A 24955-nucleotide genomic window follows, 5' to 3' on the forward strand; every position below is an offset into this window, starting at 1 on the left:
ACACAACAACAAAAAAGAAAAACCACTGTTAAATAAAGGTAATGGTTCCTTCCACCTATACTGAGAGTGCCGATAACATAAACAAATGTATAATACACAGCACTGTTATCTTGCTTGTGTCAGAGCTGTCATCAATTTAGGTACCAAGAGTTATGGAGGGAGAGGGGGAGAAGATCATTTGGATATTGGGCACTACTTAATGCATCAATATATTAACATACCTACAGAGATTAAGGGATAATTTTGCATGCAAAATTATGTCTCAAGAGGATATATAAAAGTTATATCAACATCTCTATCTCAAATTAGTGCAATTGCAACATTTCTGGCAATAGAATAGAAATAGAAATCCTCTTGAACTTATTGTGAGACACCTAAGAGAAGATCTGCATCCATTAAAAAAAATCATGCATCGGATCCTCTGATTTTTTTTTTTTTTAAAAAAAGACTATTTAAAAATAAAACTACAATTTGAAAATAGCAATGAGGCCCCTCACCAGTTAATTTTCATGCGTCAAGAGTTTTTTTTTTACTGCTGCTTTGATAGAACCATGAAATACTGCATGAATGTGTAGAAATGAAAGAAAAAAGAAACAGACAAAAGAAACAAACATTAACCAAGGACCTAAATAATCCCCAAATCCATTAATATTAAGAGTTCCTTCCAAATCTCTCTATATCACAGTGTTACCAAATTAAGGCTATGCTTTCCCATCAACTCTGTGTGTACAATTCTAATACACTGCCAACACCAAAAGGTAAGAGCTAAAAACCGAGTGGAGCTGTGAGAGAGGGAATGAGCATTTTGTGCAGTGACACACCTGGTGCCAGGCAACATTAATACTGCACAGCACAAGAGAAAATACACCAAGAATAGGTTTTTGAATGAAAAACACCTATAATCCAATAGACTTTTAAAAACTTATCTAAAAAAGTGACAATGTTCCCTTTAAAATTGTACATGAGGAGCTTCTATTTTTATGGTATGCTCTATTTTATTTAGCATCTAGAAAAACTGGGTAAGAAAACTTTCCCAAAAGATTCCCTTTTTTTCTTAAAGCTTTACTAAAATGGCCTTATCATTTTGTGTGCATTTGCCCCAAAGACCTGCACCAAGACTCATCCATTGGGCTCCCATTGGGGATTTCTTTGGGTGCCAGGCACAAGCATAAAAAGGAAGTGGCTTCAGCAAGGGATCCTAGCCCAGGGAAGACTCTTACTCTTTAGTACTGAGATGGACAGAATTTGATAGCATGCCTTTGCTGGGAGCAGAAAATGAAGGTGCTTTCTTTAGAAAAACAAAATCAATCTCTCCCACGTTTTCTGGACTAAATACCTGCATACCCAATTATCAGGCATGGTAAAATTTTTCAGGTTGATACTGAGAGATAGAAGGCATTTTTTTTTTTTTTTAAAAGACAGTACCAAGAAGCTATCTGCCCTTGAGTTCAAAGGGAAAAAAAAATGCTATTTTAAAATGCCTGGCAGCAAATATGCATCTTTATCTAAATTCCAGTAACTCTACATTTCTTTTTTTTTTTCTTAACCATGTACTACATTTATAGAGAAATAAATCAAATAAAAGTACATTTGGATTCAAGTCTGCCCTAAATTTCATAATGTGGCTGTAAAAGTGCTGTCTCGTCCCATTGTTAAGATCCACCCCCCTGCTTTTGTCCTGTCCAATTACTTTAACAGCCTAAAATGTAAAAAGAGAGAAAATGTGGTTAACATTTGGTGACACCAGGAAAACACCTGGGGGGCTTGAGCGGGGCTTGCTGGCCTTTAGTTATTGTCTAGAATCCCCTGTAGCGGCAGAGGACCCACTGTTTTTCAGTCATCTGGAAGGGCTTTGCATTTGCCTTCTCCACTACAAAAATCACACACACAAATAACAGAGAGAAGAGTTTATTATTTAGTGAAATTCTATAAAGTATAGCAAGGCTGAACAAGAAAACTTGGAATAAAACAAAATGCCCAGTGCCCCTCTGGCACCTAACCTAAAGGAATTTTTGGCTTTTCACACAAACCACAATCATTCAACCCTTGGTATACTGGAATCTACAATTTGGTAAATTTAATTTGAAAAATCAGTGAAAGGAAATGATGGCGACTGTTCTCATTTCTTATTAAAGTGGAATTCCAAGTCATGCATTTATTTAAAGGCAACTATATGAAAGTGCATATATCAGACTATTGGTTTTTATGGATCTTTTTTAAGGATGGGGGAAGAGGGGCTAAACTCAACACCAATTAAGATAATCACTAAGTGTCTTTTAGGAATTGGAGTTAAGGGCAGTTATTTTATTTTTACTAATAAAAAGAGCTAAACTAGAAAAAATGGAACTGATTCTAATTTTCAGAATTAAGAGTGACTAAAAATTGGCCACAATGTAATTAAAACCTATGGACCACAGTATACCAAGGGTCTCAAAATGTTAATTGCTTAGATTTTTAACATGCTACTATTACTCACTCTACAAAACTAGACTGAGGTAGACGGTCATCAAGAGGATGGCCACATAGGCAGTGAAACAAAGCACAAACCTTCTGCATAGGGTACGACTATCAAAGCTCTGTCAACGAATACAGTGTTTGTCAGATGCTGTGCCACAACTGCTGAGTCTGGATCATGGAACTTTACAAAACAGACACGTGAGGAGACTGGCAAAGGCGAGTCACTAAAAAAAAAAAATAAAAAAGAGAGAGAGAGACAATGGAGAAAAGAGATTAGTCATCACAGCACTAATTATTAGAAAAAGTAAAAATTACGTGAGTGTCAGAAGTCAAAGGTTTCTAAATACTGTTCATTCATAAACTAACACTAAATTCATACATAGCCTTTCCAAAAGAACAAATATAATTTTACTTTATAATGTGACAACTCATTAAAAATCTCCCCCAATTTTCTCTATAATGAAATTTTAGATTTTGGTATGTATTAATAACCAATAAGATAGATATAGCAAATGGGTCTCAAATGGAATGCTCAATTTCGAATACACCAAATCATGGATGCTTCCATAGCAATCAATTTTCTTGGCCTGCATCCTAAGTTTCACATATCTACCCCTTTCCTCCATATAAACTTTTGACCATAATAATATAAAGAAATTTGTAATCAAATATAAATTTAAGAGCAAATGGCACAGAGGTTTTGGGGAGAGGTATAGATGGAAAAGTGAAAAACTTCAGAGGGAGAAGGCTTCTTTTCCTCGAGTAAACTATTACAAAATTTACAGAGGGCACTCATTAGCTTTACTTTTGACTTTCAAGGTTAAGAAATCAATCACATTTGTAACTCTTGATGACCAGAAGGTGAGTATTGCATGTTCAAACAGTGGCCTCATTGTTATATATGATATCAAAAAGTTTACTCAAAACCTACACTCTAGCTGTGCTGACTCTGCATAATATATCTTTAAAAAAAGTTATCCTTAAAATAGGAAAAACCAATCTCTCAGTCATTAGACATTCTGCATTGTCTCCTTTTATTATATATATATATATATATATTCAATAAAGCATAAACTATTTAAATTATTCAATTTATACTGTTTGCAAGTAATTCAGTAGTTATCAGCTATTGTGTAAATGTTGTTCTCTTCATTCTAAGTCTGTCTAAATGCATTTTAAGAGTCTTAATATGTTCATAAACGTGCTTTAGGGTGGTGGTGACTATGCTTTCATATTTCAGAAAAGAGAAAGTTAGCTAGTGGCTGGTAAAGCTCTTCAAAAATCAATGGTCAAAGGACTTGGGTAGGACAAGGGATTAGACTTGAGATTTGTGACTTTCCTAATGTAGGTCATAGCTAACTTTGGAGACAAGTGCTCAATTACATAGCACATACGTATTAGTGATAGGACTTAAACCCAGGTTTTCCTAGTTTGGAAGCCAGCTCGCTACTTCTTCAATATGAGAAGCCCTCTGAATTATTTTCCTTTAACTGTTTAACTTCTAAAATAATTTTGAAGCTAATAGTTTTTATCTTTGAATACACTTAGGATTTAACCTTTTCCCCAGTGAAAGGACTTTTCTTTATACGGGTCCACAGTACCCTAAAAGATCACCTTTTATTTATGTGGACAGAATTAAAAAATTAAGGGACTATCTGAACAGCCAAAAGGCAGGTAGGTGTAAAAAACAAAACAAAACAAAACTGGATGAGGAAGCAGAAGACCAGGATTTAAATTATCCCTGGAAGTGAGGAGACCACATTATCCTTCTGAAGATAAGATCTAGATCTCCAAGGGATCTTAATAGATTTACTGGTCCAAACCATTCATTTTAGAGAGAATGATTACAAGGAAACAAACCCCCTAACAGCATGCTTAAGGACAAGATGGAAATAATTTATTTGTATCAAAATTTAAAGAATCAATATAAAATGACTGACATCAGCCAACTGTAAATGTAATAAGCTACTTTTTAAGGGATGATCTGAAAATGTGGTGCTGATCAAGGTGATAGAATACAACAAGCCTGACAACACAGACATTTCAAGAATATGGTATACATTAGCACCTACACTTCAAAAGTTTGCAGGAGGCCCAAATCAAATATCTGTGAAGAATTTTGCAAACTTAAGGACACCATTTATATTGTTATGGGTAAGATTTCCTGATTACCTCTCATCGAGAACTCAAATTAAGAGTTATCTGCAGTGGGACAAATAATAAAAGTTAACTTTAAGGTTCAGATTAAAAAAAAAAATGTAACATAGAGTGAAATCATTGTGCCTGATATTATGGGAACTTTTTTTTAATTGGAAAAAACTCTCAGAACTTCAAGCACCTAATGCTAGCAAATTCAACCTTATTGTTTATGGATAAAGTACTAGGTTAACGGGGTTTTTTTTAAACATACCTGCAAATTCCTAACAAGTTCAGTGCTGATGTATACATTTTGATTCAATTTCTCAACAGCACAATTCTCTCGTATATCCCACTATAACAAAAAGGTGTGTGCCTTAGTGTGAACCACCAAGGTAGAGCTATTCTCTTATCTTTTCCAGTATTTTCAGCCATGATTTGTACTTTGTTTCACACCAAGTACACATTTTATTTCTAGAAAGTGGATTAAACCCCTCAAGCAAAGTCATAAAAAAAAAAAAAGACCACAGGAAATGTTATTGACTGCAAGCACAATGGCCATGTTTCTAAACAAAATAGAGTGTCTCAAACAATAACTAAAATAATTTTCACCATTTAGATCAGCATCAGTAATAATCTCAAATAAAGGGAAGATCAATCCCTGAAGTGGCTTCTTCTTATAAGCTCATCTAGACCTAGATTCTCTCCAAGTGGTCTGGAATCCTCAAGCCCAACCTATTTGACACTAAAACGTTATTTGCATTTTTTACTTCTATTACCTCACCAGTGCACAATGGAGCTGTGGGATTTGGGAATGAAAGAAAGGCTAGTCACAATACGCAGAGCAGATTGATAGTCTGTCAATGAAACTGTAATGGCTAGATTTGGTTTTGCTCACATTTGTCTATTATCAGCCCCAACTAATTATTTCCAGGATATCTTAATAATGTTTTTGAATCAAATAGTTAATCCTGGGAAGACCATGTTTCTATTCATTCTAACAGTGTCAAAGCAATGATAGGTAAAACTGTTATGCGTTAAGTGGCACAACAAGGCAGGCACTAAACTATTAGCAATAGTCACTGTATTTGTCGCAGACTCTACAAAAACCCAGTAAAAGCAACCAGTTTAAATTCTTGATGGAACAAACAAAAAGGAACAAATTTATTAAATCCTGAGACCTTCTTTGCTATGCTGTTATATCCTCATAATACTGTGTTTGACAAAAATGAAAGGTAGTCATAGAGCATAATTATTGTATAATTAAGCATGAGATGGGTCTGGAGGAAAAGCAGCTTGAGTTTAGAAGTGAAAAGACTGACTTGGTAACTATGTAGTATGCATTGCAGAAATTTTAAAAAATTGCAAGACACGACTATTGTCACTTTAAGAAAACTGCTATTTTTTGTTTCCAGTGATAAAACGGAAGCTTTGAAAAGAAAATTACAATCTTGGAAAATTTTCATCTGCCATTAGTTTGACAAGCTTCCCAAAACTTAAGGACTTTTCTGATGAAATTGGTGGTGATATTAATGAAGGCAAATTTTCAACATAGAATAATAAATTATGTTAACATAACAGTTATCAAAAGAATATCTGAAAAGGTCATTAAAGTATTTCTTCCTATCCCAACTACACATCTGTATGAAGCTGGGTTTTCTTTATACAGTCCAATCAAAGCAATGCAGAAACAGGAGAATCCAGATTATCTAATAAAGTCAGACATCAAAAAGTTTTGTAACTAAACAAACAAAAAAATACCATTCTTTTCACTCATTTTTTGATTTGGAAAATGTGTTTCTCATAAGTTTCTTTTATGTTAAGGTGATGGGTATGTTGTTATTATTCTAAATAAACTATCTAAAATGAGTTTTAATTTCTAATAAATATTGGTGGCCCTTAAAGTTCCTCAAAAAAATTGTGTGTGAAGGTCCAGAAGACCAAATAAAAAAATCTGATAAACTTGCTTTCAAGGTTTAGCAACAAAGCAGTGGCAAAGGTTTGAGAACCATCTTCTTTTCGCTATCAACCTGGCTCACTCTCCTACTGTACTCTGCCATCTAAGAAGTAGTCTTCTAGTACCTGCCTAATTCTTAGGGAATTACCATGTTGAGGAAACTGCTTATGATAAATGTACTTGACGCTACAGAGAAGTCTCATAATTCTACCATAACTTTTTTTTTTAATTTAGAATTTTTTTCACAGTACATATGCATGAGTAATTTTAAAAATAACATTATCCCTTGTATTCATTTTTCCAAATTATCCCCCCCTCTACTCCCTCCCCCCGATGACAGGCAATCCCATACATTTTACTTGTGTTACAATATAGTCTAGATACATGTGTGTAAATCCCATTTTCTTGTTGCACAATAAGCATTAGATTCCGAAGGTACATGTAACCTGGGCAGACAGATATTAGTGCTAACAGTTTACATTCACTTCCCAGTGTTCCTTCTCTGGGTGTAGTTATTTCTGTCCATCATTGATCAATTGGAAGTGGGTTCTACCATAACTTTTTACTTCTGCCATTTTTTAAAACTTGTAAACAGCATGAAAGAAAATCAAACCACACTCAAAACCAGTTCTGCTTCTCTCCCACTACGATAAAGTCCAGTTTCATTAAAGAATGAGAACAGGCTCAGAAGACCGACCTAGGTTGCCAGAGGGTATGTTAGGCCTGGGCCTCTGACAGACCAAACTCCAAATCTAACCCGCCTTATGCAAAGTAGACCGCCCCCAACCTTCCTTTTTTTCTTCCGTGCATCTGTAAGAGCTCTGGAACCTTTCCCCAGTGCTAATTTGATAGTTGCTCATCAAAAAGCTGAAAGACTAACAAACGAACCCAAGCATAAATCTCAGTAACCCACCAGGGGCACCCCGGAATCCTCTCACTAGATATTCGGACAAAGACAAAAGAGAAACTAGGTCCGATATGAAAAAGACACGCCTCCGGCTCCTGCAGAAGCGCCACGAAATCAGTGGCTCCGGCGGAATAAGCCTCCGGCAGCGCTCACTTCCCAGACCCCACCTCACTGGCCCCGGGCCACGCAGGGCCGATTCCCCCCCACTGCTCCATGGGGGAGGGGAAATCCCGGTGAGGAGCCCACCCCCTCCCTTTCCCGGTCCTCGGGGCTCTTTAAACCCCCCTTCCCCCAACGCGTTCCTCGGGTCGATTTGCCGCTCGGGAGGGAGCATTCGCGAGGCCTGGGCGACCCGCCTCGCGACGGGCATTTTCCGGCCAGGCTCTTTCCCCTCCCCCTCAACGGCCGGGGTCACTACTCACTCGGGCGGGAAGAGGCGCAGCTCGTCTATCTTGCCCAGGAAGCCGAAGAGGGTCCGCATCTGCTCCGAGCTGGCGCTCGGGGACACGTTCGTCACCTGGATGACCTCGGTGCCACCGCCGCTGCCGCCCCCGGGCACGCCGCCGCCTCCGCCCGGGCCGCCGCCGCCGCTCGGACCCGGGCCCGGGCCCGTGGCGCTGGGGACGACGGTGGGCGTGCTCATGGCGCTCTCGGGCCTCGCTCGCTCCTGCTTTAACACATCAAACACACAACAAACAGTGAGAGGGAGGGAGGGAAGGGGGAAGAGAGCCGGGTCCACCGCCGCCGCCGCCGCCGCCGCGCCCGGGAGGAGGGAAGAGGGGGAGAGGAGAACGAGGTGGAGGAGAGCGAACGAAAGGCGGGCGGGCCCGAGAGCCGAGGTTGAGAGCGGGGCCCGGCCGACGACCGCGCGCAGGCCCAGGCACGCACAGAACAAACGGCCACCCGCCTGGCTCGGGCTGGGCCGCGGCGTCCCACAATGCCCGGCAGCCGCGCATGCGCGCCCAGCGCGTACGTAGCGGCACCGCGTCGTCACCCCGTGACGTCACTCGGCAAGGGCTAGGGGCCGGACTGAGGCCGGCCTACAGAGGCCTTTCAGGGGGCCAAATAGCGCGACCAGCCTCGGCTTTCCCGTGGATCAAACGGAAGTGACAGAGGCAGGGAGGGCGGCTGGGGGAATCCCCTCCCCATCACTTCTAGGACCAGGCACTCGTTCTCCCCGACCCCCTCTACCTGGCGATGCCACCGTTTCCTCGGCCCCCCGGGCAAGACCACCTCCCCTCACAGGCCTGTAAACTGGGGGAGGGCCGACCTCCCCCCCCCCCCAGCTCCCACTGCCTCCGGCCTCTGCTTTCCATGACACCTTCCGGAGCCTCCCGGGCGCTTCTGCCTCCCCCTCCCACGGAGGCCCGTCAGCCGGGCCCCCTGGTTTGGAGGGCCCCACGTTAATGGGGTCCGAGTTCGGGTCCCTGTTTTGGTCAATATTCCCAACTCTACTTTGAGGTTAGTTTGGGCCACGTGGGGGCCCCGGACACGTCGGTATTTAAAGAGCTGCGCCGGCTCTAACGACCTCCCGCTAGCCTCCCCTAGCTGGTTTTAAAATAACGAAGCCACCGGAACCGCGCGCCGGCCTAACCGTCGGGGCGTGCCCGCAGCCACCAAACGCCTCGTCCGCGATCCCGGCCCCGGACAGCGCGTGCTCTAGGCTTGCCTCCGTCTCCACCCCGCAAGCCGCCAGGCATTTGGACTTCATAGAAACAAAAAGGCCGAACTCACCTGCTAATACACAGTTTTCATCCAATGAAATTTATATGCAGTTGCTATCAGATCCCGTGCCCTTATAGGGGTGCTCTACAAACGAAAGATACAAACTATTCAGGCACAGGCAGGACAATCCAGGACTTGAGCTTACCCACCTAGGAGCCGATGCAAAGGCAGCCTGAGTGCCGGCCCGGAGGTCTCAATGGCCGGCCCGGGTGAACATTAGGGGCACGACCCCCCCCTCCCCCAATAACACTGGAAGGGAAGACAACCCACACACAAAAGGGAGGGTGACAAGAAACACACAGAGCAGTTAGACACAAGACAGATTGAAAAGGAAGGCCCGAGGCAACCTAGATGCTGCATCAATTGTCTTTACAAGTCACTGGAAAAATGAAATGTCTGAAAACAGCCAACCCGCTTTCGGAGCTCCCAGATAAAGGAGAAGCAATCTGGAGAGGTGGAGGAGCAGTCACTGCAAAGGCACAAGAAGGGGAAACTGACTCCTGAGATGGAGACAGGCCACCACTAGGACTCCATTTTGGGAGGTGGGGCAACATCTAGAAAGCCTGGAGAAAGAAAGACTTGAAACCTAAACATGGGAATTGACATTTTCTTTGAGAGGCAATAGGAAGCCACGGTGGCGGCAGAAACCCAGAGGCCACTTCCAATAGGAAGCTAATGCAATCATCTAGGGGAGAGATGATGAATTAAGGAAATGGCCCAGCTTCTGATGGGGAGTGGGCTATGAAAAGAATGGAGGTGTGATCGACAAGAGACTGGCTAGATGGGTGAGGAAGAGCTAGCTTCCCAAACTGGTGTCTTGGACAGAAAAAAAAAAATGTGTTTTTGTAATATCCAGAACATTCACCCTGAAACCTCAAGACAGCAAAAAGGTATCTGGGGCTGCCGTTCAGGAGAAGAGTCTTGAACTGGAGATGGAGTTCCGGGTCATTGGTGTTAGATGTCAGTGGTCACCATGCAAAGAGAAAGCCCTTCTACGTCTGTAACTGGATTAATCCTAATGTTTTTGTCTGAGCTCCATCTTTCTATCAAGTCACTGGCATTTATTAAGCACTTACTGTGGCTGGCTCAGGCATTGTGCTAAGTGCTGGGGTTACAAAGTGTGGGAAGGAGGTCACTTATCTCAAGAAATTCAACTTCTGAGAATGAAACAGGAGCCAACAGCACCACGAAGACAAGATAAACACAGGGCAAGGAGAAGTCAACCTAAACTCAAGGCACACTAGGCTGGGAAAAGCTGGCAAAAAATATAAGTGGAGCTAAGGAAGTCTGAAGGTCATTCCAGGCCTTGGAACAGCTAGGGCAGAACATGTACAGAGGGAGAAGGCAGAGGCCTGAGCACTGAACTGTGATTACATTTCATTCTAGCCAAGTCTAGAAATATGGGGAGCAAACACTTCTTTTCAGACCCAATATATAAAACAAATTCTTTATTCCTCAAGACAAATCGCAGTTTGAAATGTGCTAACAAGATTTTCTTATTACTCTATTAGAGAGTAAATATCAAGAGGACTGGTTTTATAGGGTTGATGACCAAAGGAGAATTTTTTTTTTTTTAAATTAAAGTTATGATCTTACAATTCAAGGCAATTCCAATGGACTTGTGGAAAGACCCAACCAAATTATTCTCTGTTTTAAATGAGGGACCCAGCATCTGGATAACTCAAGAGATGAACAGTGTCACTTGTCAATATTCAAAATCGGCAGGGATCTGAATACTGTATCCTAGATTCTTCCTTCTTTCCACCCCATTTGTCCATATAAGACAAAAAAGTAGGATGTCTTTATTATGAACTCAAAATGGAAGCAAAAAAAGGAGGGGTTTGGTTTGGGCTTTTAAGTTACTCCTCCTTCATACACCCTAAAACTAGGCTTATTCATTGCCAAAACATTTTTCAAGTAGATCTATACCCACACTTTTCTAAATGTAAATTTTCTATGTAATTGTTTTGATTTTATTTTAAATTTGACTATATGGTATCAAGGAAAACAAGTTAGTGAAGAAAGCCTAACCCTAATATGACCTTTCAAAAATGGTATATTCCTAGTTAAAATCTTTTTTCAGTGCAATCTGAGTTGGAAAAGCATGGGCTGAAAAATTTTCTAACCATATAAAATAAAAATAAAACAGCACAACAAAGGCAATAGATTTCAGAAAACAATGTTTTCCCTAATTTTAATACTACTGTTATATGCATAAACACATCAACTCATTTAAAATTTAACATTATTTTTAATTTTTTTTTGTCTTTTGGAAGAGTGAAAATCTGCCACCAATCTTAGGCAATTTGAGTGCCACAAAGTAGATAGTAGTGCCTGTAGAAGGCTAGAGTTTGGTTGGAGGTAAAATGGATTTGGGGAGTAAAATAGTCATTCAACAACTACTCATTAAGCATCTACATAAGTACAATAATTATCCTGATCCTATCAATAAAAATCAAAATGAATTTTGCTGCAGACAATATATTTCTATGAGACTACGTTTATGATTCATTTCTATAAAAATTATGATTTGTTAGCTATCTAAATATTCGGAGACTGCCTGACTTAAAAGGATTTATGGAAATCCTACACCCCCCCTCCACCACACACGATGGCCTGAATATTAGTCATTTCACAGCTGGCACTCTAGTCTAAACTTTACTTCAAAAAAAGTTAAAATGTATATAGAGTAAATATTAAGAGGACTGGTTTAAAGGATTGACTACCAAAGGAGAATTTTTTTTAAAGGTTATGACACCCCATGATTCAAGTGGACTTGTGGAAAGTCCCAACCACATTCAGAGAAGACTACAGAGACTGAAACAAAGTTTAGTATTTTCACCTGTTTTGCTGTTTGCTTCCCACCCCCCCCCTTTGTGATCTAAGAAATGTGAAAATGTTTTTAAGAATTGCACATGTTTTCACTCATACTGGATTGTTTGCTAAGGGAGTGGGGGAAGGAGAGAGAAAAATCTTCATACAATGACTATCCCAAAAGAACATAGTCAAAACTATTTGGACTGAATTAAAGTAAAGTGAACTAAGACTATTAAATTTGTTTTAAAATTAAGTTAAACATTCACAAACTATTTTAAATGTCACATGCAAACTAATTTCAAAATTAATATGAACCTTTTAAAGATACTGCCAGTTTCCTCTGAGTAACAGGAGGGATTTTTAATTTTAGTGATGGAAAATAGAATGGCATTAAGTCTAACAGAAAGGTTCTTAACCTTTCTGTGTTAATGGGCCTTTCAAAATTGCTATTCAGAAGACCACTTCACAAACCAAGGCTTGTTAAAAGTGTATTTTCAACAGAATAATTGAGATCATAAAACATTCAACTATAGAAACATTTTAAAAATAAATTCACAGATTCAAGATAAAAAACTCCTGCTCTAATAAATCAGATTAAATGTTTAAAAATGCTTTCTCCTAGCCATTTCAAATTTTAATGGTTTATACTATTAACAAGCCCATTTTCATGTTTTCCATTGGATGCTACTGTATATTTGACCATTTAGAATATTAGTTATGATCTTGATTGAAACAAGTTGTTAAAATACGAAGGATCTTCTGGTACCTAGTAAGTGCTGGTTCTTGTGGTAAAAATACAGAAGCATTTCTCAAAATACTCAAGGGTCAAACAACCAAAGTTACTGAATGATTTCTTCCAACAAGAGAATTTGGGAATTTCCTTTTCTTTGGGCTTCCATCTTCTTTTCTCTATTCAAGTAATAATTCTGATTAGAGGTTTAGTTTATCCAAATCCAAACTAGGGAACAGAGGGGGTGAGGAGAGGGAAACAAGGGAAAATGAGAATCATTAAAAGGAAAATGGAAAGGCCCCCAGCAGCTGGAAAATGTCAGTGACATTTTTTTTCTTTTAAAGCCTGAGATCAACTTGATTTGAATTACAAAATTTATTTAGATATTATTTTTTGTGCTCATTCCTCTAAGACCAATAATATGGTTAATTTAAAAAATTATATTTATTAGTTGCAGGATAAAAGAAACTCTTTATCTCCCTTCCCTCCAATCTAAACATCCCTTACAGGACAAATGTCAAACTCAAGCCTGCCAAACTCTGGATTGCGGCCCAAATCAGGTTAAGAAATGTTAAGGGGATGTGTTTAACAAAATAAGCTACAATGCAGCATAGATAATGTTAATTTGTGGTTTCTAAGTCAATATAAAAACTACAGGCATCCGTTTCTATTTGAGCATGACATCATAGCTTTAATTTCTAAGATTATAGACTACTGAAATTCTAATGCTAATATAATCTTCAAATTGTATGTTACAATTTTTCCTGAGGCAATTGGAGTTAAGTGACTTGCCCAGGGTCATTCAACCAGGAAGTGTTAAGTGTCTGAGGCCACATTTGAACTCAGGTCATCCAGATTTCAGGGCTGATACTCTTATTTGCTGCACCACTTAACTGCCCCATATTACAATTTTTTAATCCAGAAATTAAATGTTATGCTTTGGAGGCACAGTGATCAATTTTTGCTCTTGTTTTTCAGGGATTAAATAAAGGCAAAAAGGTTGAAAGGCAGTGCAGACTGTATTCTAACTTCTCTATTCCCAGTGTCTTATCATCTGATCTTTGTTATATAAACATGAATGTTAGCTGTAAGATGATACAGAGAAAATGAACCATTTTTAGTTCTAGATAAGTTTTTTAAACAAAAAATTTATTTCGAGACAGTACCATTCATGGAAAATAGGGTTATGCTACTAACCTAATTACAAAACCTTTTTAGGGTGATGAGGAAGACTCCTCCCCAAATTACTGAGGCCCAAGAGTTAACATAGCCCAAAGAGAACACATGATTTCTTTTTTCTTTCAAAAATATAACACCATTCTTCTGAACTCCTCTCCTCTGTCCATTGTATCCAATGAAAGTCCAAGCCTACCATTTTGTTTTCACATTATTCTATTCCCTTCTTTATAGGACGTGGCATATATCTAACTACCAGGGCCAATACTAGTTGCCAACTCCCTGCCTGCTTCCAGTCTTTCACTTCTTTACATAGCAAACAAACTGATATTCCTAAAGCACAGGTCTGATGATATTACCCCTGCAAGGGGGAGGGGAAGGAGTTTTCAATGAGTTTCCATTTCTTTAAAAATAAAAAACAAACTTGGCATCTAAAGTTCTTTACCATGTGGCTCCAACTTTCCTTTATCACACATAACATCTTATGCCTTTTCTCCCAGAAGTGGGATAATCCATCTCTCACTTCAGTCCATTTGTCTAAAATAATCCCTCTGCATTCTAATTGTTATGATTTCTAGCTTCTCTCAAGGTATCATTTCCTCTAGGAGGATGTTCTTAAAAACCACCCCTTCAACTAAATCGCTAAGTATTCATACCCTAGTCTGCACTTTGTACTTATATGTGCCTGTGTGTGTTCAACAGAAGCTAAGTTTGTCTTTGCATTGGCACAGTGCCTACTTGGATGGAAGGAGGTGTTTAATAAATGTCTGTAGACTAGATTCCCTTGCAACCCCAGCAACTGCTTTTAAAAAATGATCCTTACAAACTTGATTCTTTAACCAAGTTTGTTTTCTTCTCAAAATAATTTGAAGATGTTATTAAGTTCTATTTTTCATCTTCAATTCAATCAAATTAAGTGGAAAAGAACTAGCTGGCAACATGTAAGGGAAAACCCAAAGTTTGGGTTTTTTTTTTCTTTTTTTAAAATGCCAGGCCGCATGTCTTTTTATGGTAGAAAGAGTTTAGAGCTTCTAAGCATTCCTGGAAGAGCATTTATGGCATTTGAAATATCTAAGGCAAAACTACAATTTTGTAAGACAACCAACTTGTTTATCAACTGAAAAAGTATAAATGTCACAAGCTGTCTTATTTTTTTTCTCTTCTTGCAGATCATGTAATTTTTTTAATGATAGCTTTTTATTTCTCAGAATATATGTAAAGATTGCTTTCAACATTCACCCTTGCAAAACTTTATGGTCCATATTTTTCTCCCTCCCTCTCCTAGACAGCAAGTAATCCAATACAGGTTAAACATGTGCAATTCTTCTAAGCATATTTTCACAGTTGTCATGCTCCACAAGAAAAATCAGGCCAAAAAAGGGAAAAAAAATCAAGCAAAGATGATTAATATTCTTACAAGGACACAGAACGATATTCTACTTTGTTGGCAAAAGGTGTGTATCGAAGGAAAAAACAGGCTATAGAAAAAGGAGCAGCACTACTATCCCCCTCCCCTCTTTAAGGCTACAAGTAAAACTCTTTCTTGCTATCAGGGAAATGAGATACTTTGGGAGTTAATAGTTATTTGGTTCTTTTTGTTGTTTTTAAAGCAGATTATCTGTACTGAGAAAAGCAGATTAATTTAATCTGAATTTTCATGTGAACTTTTTTTTGCAAATGAGGAACAGGGATCCTGGCTATGAATAAAACTTTTTGAAAGCAAGAACAGAAAACATGTTCTCTAAATAGTTTCATTTTCACTTCAGGTTCATTTAAAGCAAAGATTTTCTAACATTTTCACATCAAGACCTTTTTTAGATCTTAAAAATATTTATTTAGGTGGGTTAGTTGCCTACATTTATAAACATGTTAGAAATTAAAATAGTATTATGGAAATAGCTTTTCTTTCTCACACAAGGTAGCAAACGGGACAGGATATTTGAATGGCATTTTATTCAAGAAAAAACTAAGCAGGATGGCTAGAGATTGTGGAGAAAGCCTAGGGAGCTAGGAAGGCCTGGGCTCAAGTATTACCTCTAAACACAAAATGCTTAAGTCGTTTAACCTCTGTCCTCTTAGGCAGCTCTGAGACTATGGAGGATCTGCTTTGGTAGAGGGGGTTCCCTTATCTGGAAGATTCCTATACCAATAAAATGACAAGTCCAGACCACTTAAAAAGTATATATGAGTGCAAATGCAAACATTTAATGTTATATATTAATATATACACACACGTGTATTATAATTCTACATTAAGCAAAAATTAACAATCCTCATTAAGATGGGAATGACATCTAATTATTAGAAAATGTTAGAAATGTTAAAACTTAACACACTGGTTCACTTTTCAAAAGTTAATTGAGAAAGGTAATTTTATTACCTCCTCCCCCAAATCAGACCAAGTTCACCTTAGGTGGAAAATTATTTCAAGGGGGACTGAAGTGTTTTTCTTTTTTTATAAAAAGAAAACCTAAATATTAACAATGTTAATAGTAGTATAACTATCTTTAAAATTCTTTAAATATAGTTACTGACAAATACAGTTGCATTTAAATATGTTACAGTTAAAGAGCTGCAGCTAGATGCTGTTGACATTCTTTTCTATGGTGAAATAAGATAGTAATTTATGGACTATCTCTTTTTTCCTAGAGAAAACAAAAGAACAGAAATCAAAACATTTGAATGTGAGGCTTGGAAATTCATTAAGTCCTTATTCCCCACAAATTTTTAACAATTTGAAATATTATTTTAAATGTTAGAAGTCTATATGGAAAAGATGACTTTAAATAACATCTCCAATAATAACATGTTCAGGTGCCCCATCCAGGTGTGCTTTGCAGTTTTCATGGGTTACAGTAGATGAGTGTGGGAACAGTCACACAGCTCCACTTCAACACTCCCAAAGGGAAATCCAAAACAGGAAAACGCTCCCCGGAAACACTTAAAAATATTTTTTTTGCAAGTTTTTGGTAATTTTATAACTTTTTTTTTGACAGTACATATGCATGGATAATTTTTTACATTATCCCTTGCACTCCCTTCTGTTCCGAATTTCCCCTCCTTCCCTCCACCCCCTCCCCTAGATGACAGGCAGTCCCATACATGTTAAATGTGTTATCCTAGACACAATCTGTGCGTGCAGAACCGAATTTTTTGTTGCACAGGGAGAAATGGATTCAGAAGGTAAAAATAACCTGGGAAGAAAAGCAAAAGTGGGAACAGTTGCACTCATCACTGGGAAATACTTAAAGTTAAGTACAACAGAAATCGAAATGACATCTTTAACCAGCCCCGGGGATCTCGGGGTTGCCTCCCTGCCCCCATCCTCATTTGGGATCCACACCGGATTAGGAAGATGATAAGCAAAGGTGACGGGGCAGAGACCCAAAGAAGAGGCCCTTAGACAGCGCGCAAGCCTGTTAGCCGAAGCAGGTTTCCGGGTAACGGTCACTTCAAGTGCCCAAGTGTGACAGCTTCTGGGCCTCGGCCCAAGGACAGAGCTGCGTGCCCACCTCCAGACCCGCTCCCGAGTGAAACATCCCTTTAAAAGTCAAGCCCGTCACCCCCTCCAAAAAACGCCTAATTTGCCCCTCCGTCCACCCAAGAGCGGCGCACCGCATCCCCGGGGGCAGAGGCCGCTCCCGGGGCATCCGCCAGGGTTCGCCCCCGGCTCTTCCGGCTCCGGACGGTCCCTGCCGCGCTCGAGGAAAGCCGCCATCAGGGAGGGGGGCGCTAACTTCCCGTGGGGCACCCAATCAGCTCGGGCCGCGGCGGCAGGGTCTGTCCCTACACCCAGCCCAGGAAGCGCTTCGTAAATGCAGGCCGAGCCCACGGGGCTAATTAAGTGCACAGTCCCGAGGGGCTTCGCTCTGGGGTGCGAGCCGGGGCAGGCCGGGAAAGGCCATTCCTACGGGGGAGAAAACCCAAGCCGCCCGCGCGGAAACGACGAGCCCAAGGTCACTGGGCAGGGGATACGCGGCATTCCCCGAGCTGAGCCCGCGCCAGCCTCGCGCCCTCGGACCGGCGCTATGCCCGCCCCCGGGCTTCTGTGGGCCTCAGGCTCCTCCGCGGCTTCCAAGGCCTCACCCAGGGCTGGGCCCGAGCGGAGAACGGGAGCGGGGGTGGCCCGTCCTAGACGGCTCACAAGCCCAGGCCCGGGGGCTCCTTAGTGCGCTTTGCGGCCTGCGGCCTGCGCGCTCCGCGGGGCCTTCTTTTACCGACGGGCCGCCCCCGCTGCCCGTCGTCCGTCGCCCGTTCTCCGGCCCCAGTCTCCCCCAGGCCCAGAAGCCCCGTCCTCTCCCAGGCCCTGTCCCCTGTCCCCAGCTAACGCTGAGGAAGCCCGGGCGGATCCTGGGCGCCAGCTTACCTGAGGCGGACGCTGGCTCTGAAGAACACGCAGTCAGCCCCGGCGCTTCTCCAGAATCCTCCTTCCTGCCTCCCTTAGGGGCCCAGACGCCGCTAGCAACGTCACAGGCGCGCCAGCCTTTACGTCACCGCGTACACCACGTCCGGGCCCGACGTCCGCGTGACTCTCCTCCCCTCGCGCGAGGCTGGCCGGGGCGGGGCGCGCTGCTTATTCGTCAAAGGGCTGGCGGGGCGATACCTTGGGAGAGAGGCGGGGAGGGACACGGCGCGCCGCTTGGACGTCACGGGGCAGACAGGGCAGAGGCGACGGTCTGCAGGGCGCGGCGCGGTATTCATGCGTCACTGGGTGGGCGGGGCAACTTGAGACCTAGGCGGGAGAGGCAACATGTCTAGGCTGAAGAGACCGGTGATGGGCTCGGGCTTCCGCCACGAAAAAGGCGACAGCGGCTCCGGCATCCCGCAGGGGCTGCTGAAGGCGGCGCGCAAGAGTGGCCAGCTCAATCTGTCGGGCCGGGAGCTGAGCGAAGGTAAGGGCCGGGCCTGCGGCCGTTGGCTCCCGAGCCAGGCGACACCGGGACCCGCCCACCCAGTCCCCGCCCCGCGGGAGGCTCTGGAGGGTGGCTCTAGGGGCCTTTGAGCTGCTGCGCCCGCGGGGGCGCTGGAGGCATCGGCCGGACCCGGAAGCGTTCCTGCTGGGGGCCTCCTGGGGGCGGGGTCCCGCCTCAGTACTGCATTGTGGCCCACTTCCGAAGCTTGCTGTGTCTCAGGCCCGCCCTGGCCCCTTTTTGGGGGGAGGGTCGTGGCTCGACCGGACATCCCGCCCTCGGGGCCGCTACTGGGAGTCCTGGGTCTGGCCTGGTCCCCCTTCCCCCTCTCCCAGGAACCCTGGGCCCCCCATCCTCAGTCCGGGCTGCGAGGGCCCCCTGCCCCGTGAGGTATGTGGAAAGGGGAGACGGCGGGGAGCTCCGCGGCGACTTCCCCCGGGGGATGTAGGGGGCCCACGAGCGACCAGTCAGAGAGCCCGAGGCCTCCTGGAGCGGCCGGACTAGGATGTCCTCCTCCGGGCTTCATTCTGGTGCCGCAGCAGCCTCTCCCGGGCTGTGAGATTGGCGAGGCCTAGGCCAGCCTCGGGCTCTGGAATGGCCCCCTCCGCCCTGCCCGGAACGGCCGCGGCCCCACCACTCGGGCACCTCGCCTCAGGAGCCTCCAAGCCACAGGAGGCAGCCTCGGCTGCAAACTCTCCCCCTGGGCCTAAAATTAGCGCGTCTTCTTGTGGAGGTTGGGAAGGGACCCCAAAAGTTGGGGGCACGGACCGTGCTGGGAGGCGTCTCAGGCTGAACCCGAGCTCAAGTCTAGGGGCAAAGTTTGTTGTAACGGGCCCTGCCCACTGAAGCCGTCTAAATCCCACGGGAACTTGGCCAGCAGCCTGGAGAAAGCACCAGGAGCGGTCCCCAGAGGCTGGTGTCTGACCGACAGGCAGGAACGGGGTAGGAATCCTTGACAGTCCCTCTCCCAAGGGCCTGGAGAGCACTTTTCCCAAGCAGGTAGAGTGAGGTAGACCCAAAAGAAGTTTCTACTGACTTCCCTCTGGGATTAGAAACCACCCGGAGGGGAGAGGGTGGACCCTGTGTTTAGCGAAGGGCGTGTTCTGGGAGTTACTTGAAGGGACTGTCGGGGAGCTGGGATTAAAGATGGCATGGGTGGCAGCAGCCCTGGCAGCTACGCCCGGTCCCCTTGTCCTGAAGTGAGTCTCCGCCGGCGTCCTTTACAAAACACAACAGAAACCTCCAGGGCCAGGACAGCTTGCCCATTGTTTTGCTGCCCAAAATGCCCGTTCTTTCCATATAATCCTGAGATGTTGCAAACGCGTCGGAGTCAGTGTAGATGTTGCAAACACGTCGGAGTCAGTGTAGATGTTCACTCTCATTCCTTCCCCATGATTAGAAAGGCGGCAGGAGGGTCACCCCCAAAACCAAGGTTTTTGAGAGGTAAGCAAGGGCTCTGGGAAAGTCCCCTAGGACCTGGCCCCGCCTTCCCCCAGTGTAAGAGACTGCAGGTAGGGCCAAGGCCTGGGCTCTCGATCTTGTTAGCAATCCCCACAACAGAGACACACTCAGGACTACTCCGGGGAGTGGAGAAGATCCCTTAAGACCTTCTAGGGTGCTTTCCCAAGGTGGCAGAACAGGATTCTAGACAAATTAGGAGTCAAGGAAGGGATAGCAAAAAGTTGCTTTTTACCAAGTGTGTTTTTTCTTTTTCCTTTTCTTTCAGAATGGGGCACATTCCTGCAGTTATCCCCAGGGTCTCAGGAATTTTTCTTGCAGTCTTAAAATGACTAATTGTCAAGCTTCTTAATCATTGCCCTCAACACTTTGAGAATCTGCTGAGATGTTGTTTCGGTTTTAATTAGTGAACATTTTTGGTATAGCCCCCAGCTTGAGCAAAGCTGAAGTTCACAGAAAAAAGTCAGACTTTTCAAGAAATTTTCCAGGCATTCTAACTGTAGCTGAGAGGTTTTTTTCTTGCTGGTTGCATTTTAAATCTTTTCAAGTAACAAAACACAGCTCACAGAACAAACATGACACAGATAGTCTGCACAGAGACACAGACAAAATGACGTGAAATTGTGTAAAAATTGTGTCCCCTTTGATCTGCAAAAGAAGAAAGATTCAGGGTCTCCTAGCCTCCAGAGAAGCACATTTTCCAGACAGAGATAAGCAGCATCATTCAATTGGAAATCTCGGACAAATCACCCCTCCCCCATTGATCTTTTTGGGTAGTCACATCCCTATTCAGGAAACTCTAAATTCTGGAGAAAAAAAAAAAAAAAACCCTCCAAAGTAATTTCATTCAATTGGGAGATCCTGGTTTGATAATCAGTTCAAAGTGCCCCAAGATTTGCTCATAAAAAAGGTTTGTCAACCTGTTCTTTGTAAATTTCTTAAGAAATTTGCCCACGGGGCAGGTAGGTGGTGCAGTGGATAGAGCACCAGCCTTGAATTCAGGAGGACCCGAGTTCAAATGTGGTCTCAGACACTTAACACTTCCCAGCTGGGTGACCCTGGGCAAGTCACTTAACCCCAGCCTTAGAGGAAAAAAAAAAAAAATTGCCCACTAGAATGCCTGCCATCTAGGGGAGGGAGTGGAGGGAAGGAGGGGAAAAATTCAGAACAGATGGGAGTACAAGGGATAATGTTGTTAAAAAAAAAAAAAAATTACTTATGCATATGTACTGTCAAAAAAAGTTATAATTATAAAAATTAATAAAAAAATTAAAAAAGAGAGAAAAAAAATAAAAGAAAATTAAAAGAAAAAAAAGAAATTTGCCCACTAAGAGCTTCTTACTGAACAAAATAAAACTTCCTTTTTGCCACAGACTTTGGGCTTCTTGAATTCTTTCACATTTGGACCTGCATCTCCAAGCAGAGAGGGGATCTCTCTTATTTCTATATGTAGAGGGCCAGAACTCTGGAAAATAGACTTGAAACAAGGATATTTACTACGGGGTGTTTGCTCAGAGTGATTGATGAGTAATGGTTCTCTAGTTTACATATACTTAGTAGGGTGATGTAATGGTTCTACAATTGGCACATGCTCAGTGTGCTATAGTGATGACATTGTACTAAGGCATATAAGGGCTGCTAGGACTTGAAATAAGCAGACTCCAGAGAGACTCAAGAGTGTGTCCAGAGTGTGTGTGTTCAAGCTCGGACTCAGACTGCCGACTCCGGACACCATCCTTGACCCATCCTCATGGTGGTTAGTCCGGACATTACACCTATACGTCATGAGCCACAACTTGGGCACAAATAGTCCCTATGAGCATTTGGGATGGACTCTCTAATTTCGCACATCTCAAGTTTCTTATGGGGCACTTCAGTTCTGCTTTGCTCATGGAGCACAGCATCTTCCCTGATGAAGGCACACCGTGCTGAGCAGACCTGTGCCATTATCTGCCATGTCATACAATCCATTCTAAAGTTCTTAAGAGAGACCTTGAGAGTGCACTTGTGTTGCTTTTTCTGATCACTTTGTAGGTGTTACTTACACCCACCTCTCACTCTAAGATCTCCATCTCTAGATGTGCACCTTCCTCCACAGCCCCTCCTCTAGATCTCTGCTCAGTATTTGACCGGCAGACAGAGCCCAGCTGGCCTGGCTCCCGAGTGCTGCCTCAGGAGGTCCGACTGCGATTTGGTCTCCAGTGAGGTGAGGAGGAGCTCAGGTTCATTGATCTTCTCCAAATTGTGTGACCAGATTGTTCATGGGCTGATGTCCAGATTCTGGCACCTCTACTACCCTGGAGCCCAAGGCCTCATTGGGCAGTTGTGGACATTGAGGCCTGGGGAAGTTCAGTGATTTGCCAAATGTTATCACTTGGGATTTGATATGAAAATATCTATAGCAGCCATTTTATGGTAGCAAAATGCTGGAAACAAAGTAGATGCTCATGGAGTGAGGAGTGCACGTGGATACAATATAGACCATTGCTATGTCATGAGAAATGATCAGTGTGAAATGATGAGGATGAAACTGAAGCTCTAAGGCGAGATGGGTCAGTCTTTTCTGGTTGTCTGATTACCTTTGTCCCTCCTCCTTCCCAAAGTACCAAGCCGAGTCTAGCGAATGGATTCACTACTCAATGCTGTGTTAAAACAAAATCTTTATTGATTAGTAAAGGGATAGACAGGCAATTGGCCTCCTGGGAGAAAGGCCAGACTGCCTGAAAAGGGGACGCCGCAGTCGGCGGGCACAAGGCAGAGAAAAGCCTAGTGCAAGGAATAGAATTTTGGAGATTCATTTTATACACAGAGTCATAACACAAAATTTGTATTTGAAAAGGACTTTTCTGTTTCCTTCAGATATAGAGATGTTTGTATATCAAAAAGGTTCCTGAGAGACTTGTAATTAAGAGAGGAATTTCTCATAAGGATGTAAATTTCTATTATTTGTGTCTCAGGTTATCTCCTTTGACCTCTTCTAAGACAGGAATTTCTCTGTTAATTATTTGCATGCTGGGCTATCTCTTTTGACCTCTTCAAAAGGTTTTAAAAAGTAGAGCAAGACATGTGGCTGATGCAAAATGAAGTGGAATAAGGGAAAATCACACAGTGATTCCATTAAAGTAAATGCAAAGAACAGTGACAGAAACAGAAATTAGATGTTGTATGATGATTGTGACTAGGTTTAACCCCAAAGAAGATAGAAAACGCATCTTCTTCTCTTCCTAGATGGGAGATGATGGTCAGTAGTTAATAGTTATTTAATTACCTACCATGTGGCAGGTGGGTATGAAATATTGCTTCTATTGTCGGACTTGGTTGCTGTATTAGATAGTTTTGCTAAACTTTTTTCCCCCTCTTTTAAAAATGTGTTAAATGATATGTGACTCACTGACTAGAATGTACCTGCCAGAGCGCTTTCCCTGAAACACAAATCTATACTCAAAAACTGCAGTGGCTCCCTAGGAGCGCCACGATCAGATATTATGTGCTGGCTCTGGCATTTCCAATCCTTTAGAGCCTGCCTCCTTTCCACCTTTCTAGTCTTTTTATTTGTTATTCTAAGATCCAACTTCAGAGGCTGACTTGCTGTTCTTCCCAGCTCTTGGTTTGTTTCTCACGTCTGAAGGACTCCGTTTTTTTCCCCAGTTTCCAGCTGTCCTGGACTCCTACAGAGCTCAGCTCACACCCCCACTTTCAGAGGTGGTTTTCTTCTTTGCCCCCAAGCATTATAATGGGAACACCCGAAATGCTCCTGGACCATATTTTTGCCTTTAAATCCTCAGTGCTTTGCACACAGTAAATACTAATTAAATGCTGCTTTACTTGACTTGGAAGTCATGTAAAAACAAGATAACATTTAAAAAAATAAAGTTAAAGAACTGAACTTACTTATCTATGTTGTACCAAAGTTACTCATCTAAGTGTTTGCTGGGGTAGCTGGCTGGCATCCGTGGTGGGTCCCGAAATTTTGCAGAAGGTCTTGGTATGGGCATATGTTCTACACTTTATGCTAATTGCAGCAAACTTGGTGTGTGAGATGTCTTCCTAAAGAGTTGTGCTTAAATTAAATTTCAGTTAAAAGTACTGGGAAACAGATTTGAGAGTAATGCAAAGAAGAATATTGTATTGATTAGAGCTGGCCAAAATTTTTGAATGGGACCCCTGGGGAGATTTTTGAGTTAGCTGCCTTGGTGGGGGGGCAATTCTCTCTGCCATCCTTGGTAATCCTGCTTCTAATCTGCACTGTGAAGTCTGATCTTTGACTCCTCAATGCTCTCCCAGGCCATCTCTTCAATGGTAGCCATCATCAAGAGTCAGTTCAACTCTGCCTGACTCTGGAATCCCCAACCCCCTCCCCACATCTCCACTTAAGCCTAGCCAAGGTTGGATGACTTGTGCCACCTCATCTTTACACCTACACACACGCTGCTGAGTGAGGGTGGAGAAAGTCACACAGCCGTTCTAACTGGGGCCATGACAGATTTACATTACATAACCTTATGAAACAGTCCTACCACATATACATCATCCTCGTCAGCTCTTCCATTCTGCCCAGCAGCTCTTCCAAACCTTCTTGGCAGTCATGTGCTGTTTTAGGAAACTCATTCGGCAGGAGAGACCCCAATAGGCATGGGAAACGGGGAGGCGGGCCCAGGTTAAGAAAGGTCAAAGAGGGTGGA

General features: G+C 42.8%; 2 protein-coding genes across 8 annotated transcripts in view; one reads left to right on the forward strand and one right to left on the reverse strand.

Annotated features, from left to right (window-relative positions):
- SRSF11 (serine and arginine rich splicing factor 11) overlaps positions 1-18380 on the reverse strand; it is a 31095-nt gene extending 12715 nt beyond the window's left edge. The window contains exons 1-4 of one of the 6 annotated variants that reach the window (XM_074265652.1): positions 18272-18364; positions 9192-9266; positions 7880-8124; positions 2548-2681 (exon numbers count right to left, since the gene is read on the reverse strand). In XM_074265652.1, the coding sequence (XP_074121753.1) occupies positions 2548-2681; positions 7880-8100 (355 nt within the window). In that variant the 5' untranslated portion in view covers positions 8101-8124; positions 9192-9266; positions 18272-18364. Of the gene's footprint in view, positions 1-2547; positions 2682-7879; positions 8370-9191; positions 9267-18271 lie in introns of those variants that run through there. The other 5 variants (XM_074265653.1, XM_074265656.1, XM_074265650.1 and 2 more) reach the window with 5 other exon arrangements.
- A 115-nt stretch (positions 18381-18495) lies between these two features.
- LRRC40 (leucine rich repeat containing 40) overlaps positions 18496-24955 on the forward strand; it is a 48287-nt gene continuing 41827 nt past the window's right edge. The window contains exon 1 of one of the 2 annotated variants that reach the window (XM_074265648.1): positions 18496-18797. In XM_074265648.1, coding sequence (XP_074121749.1) covers positions 18656-18797 — 142 coding nt within the window. In that variant the 5' untranslated portion in view covers positions 18496-18655. Of the gene's footprint in view, positions 18798-18870; positions 19206-24955 lie in introns of those variants that run through there. The other variant, XM_074265649.1, reaches the window with a different exon arrangement.

Source organism: Sminthopsis crassicaudata, chromosome 4, assembly GCF_048593235.1.
Source record: "Sminthopsis crassicaudata isolate SCR6 chromosome 4, ASM4859323v1, whole genome shotgun sequence".
NCBI lineage: Eukaryota > Metazoa > Chordata > Mammalia > Dasyuromorphia > Dasyuridae > Sminthopsis > Sminthopsis crassicaudata.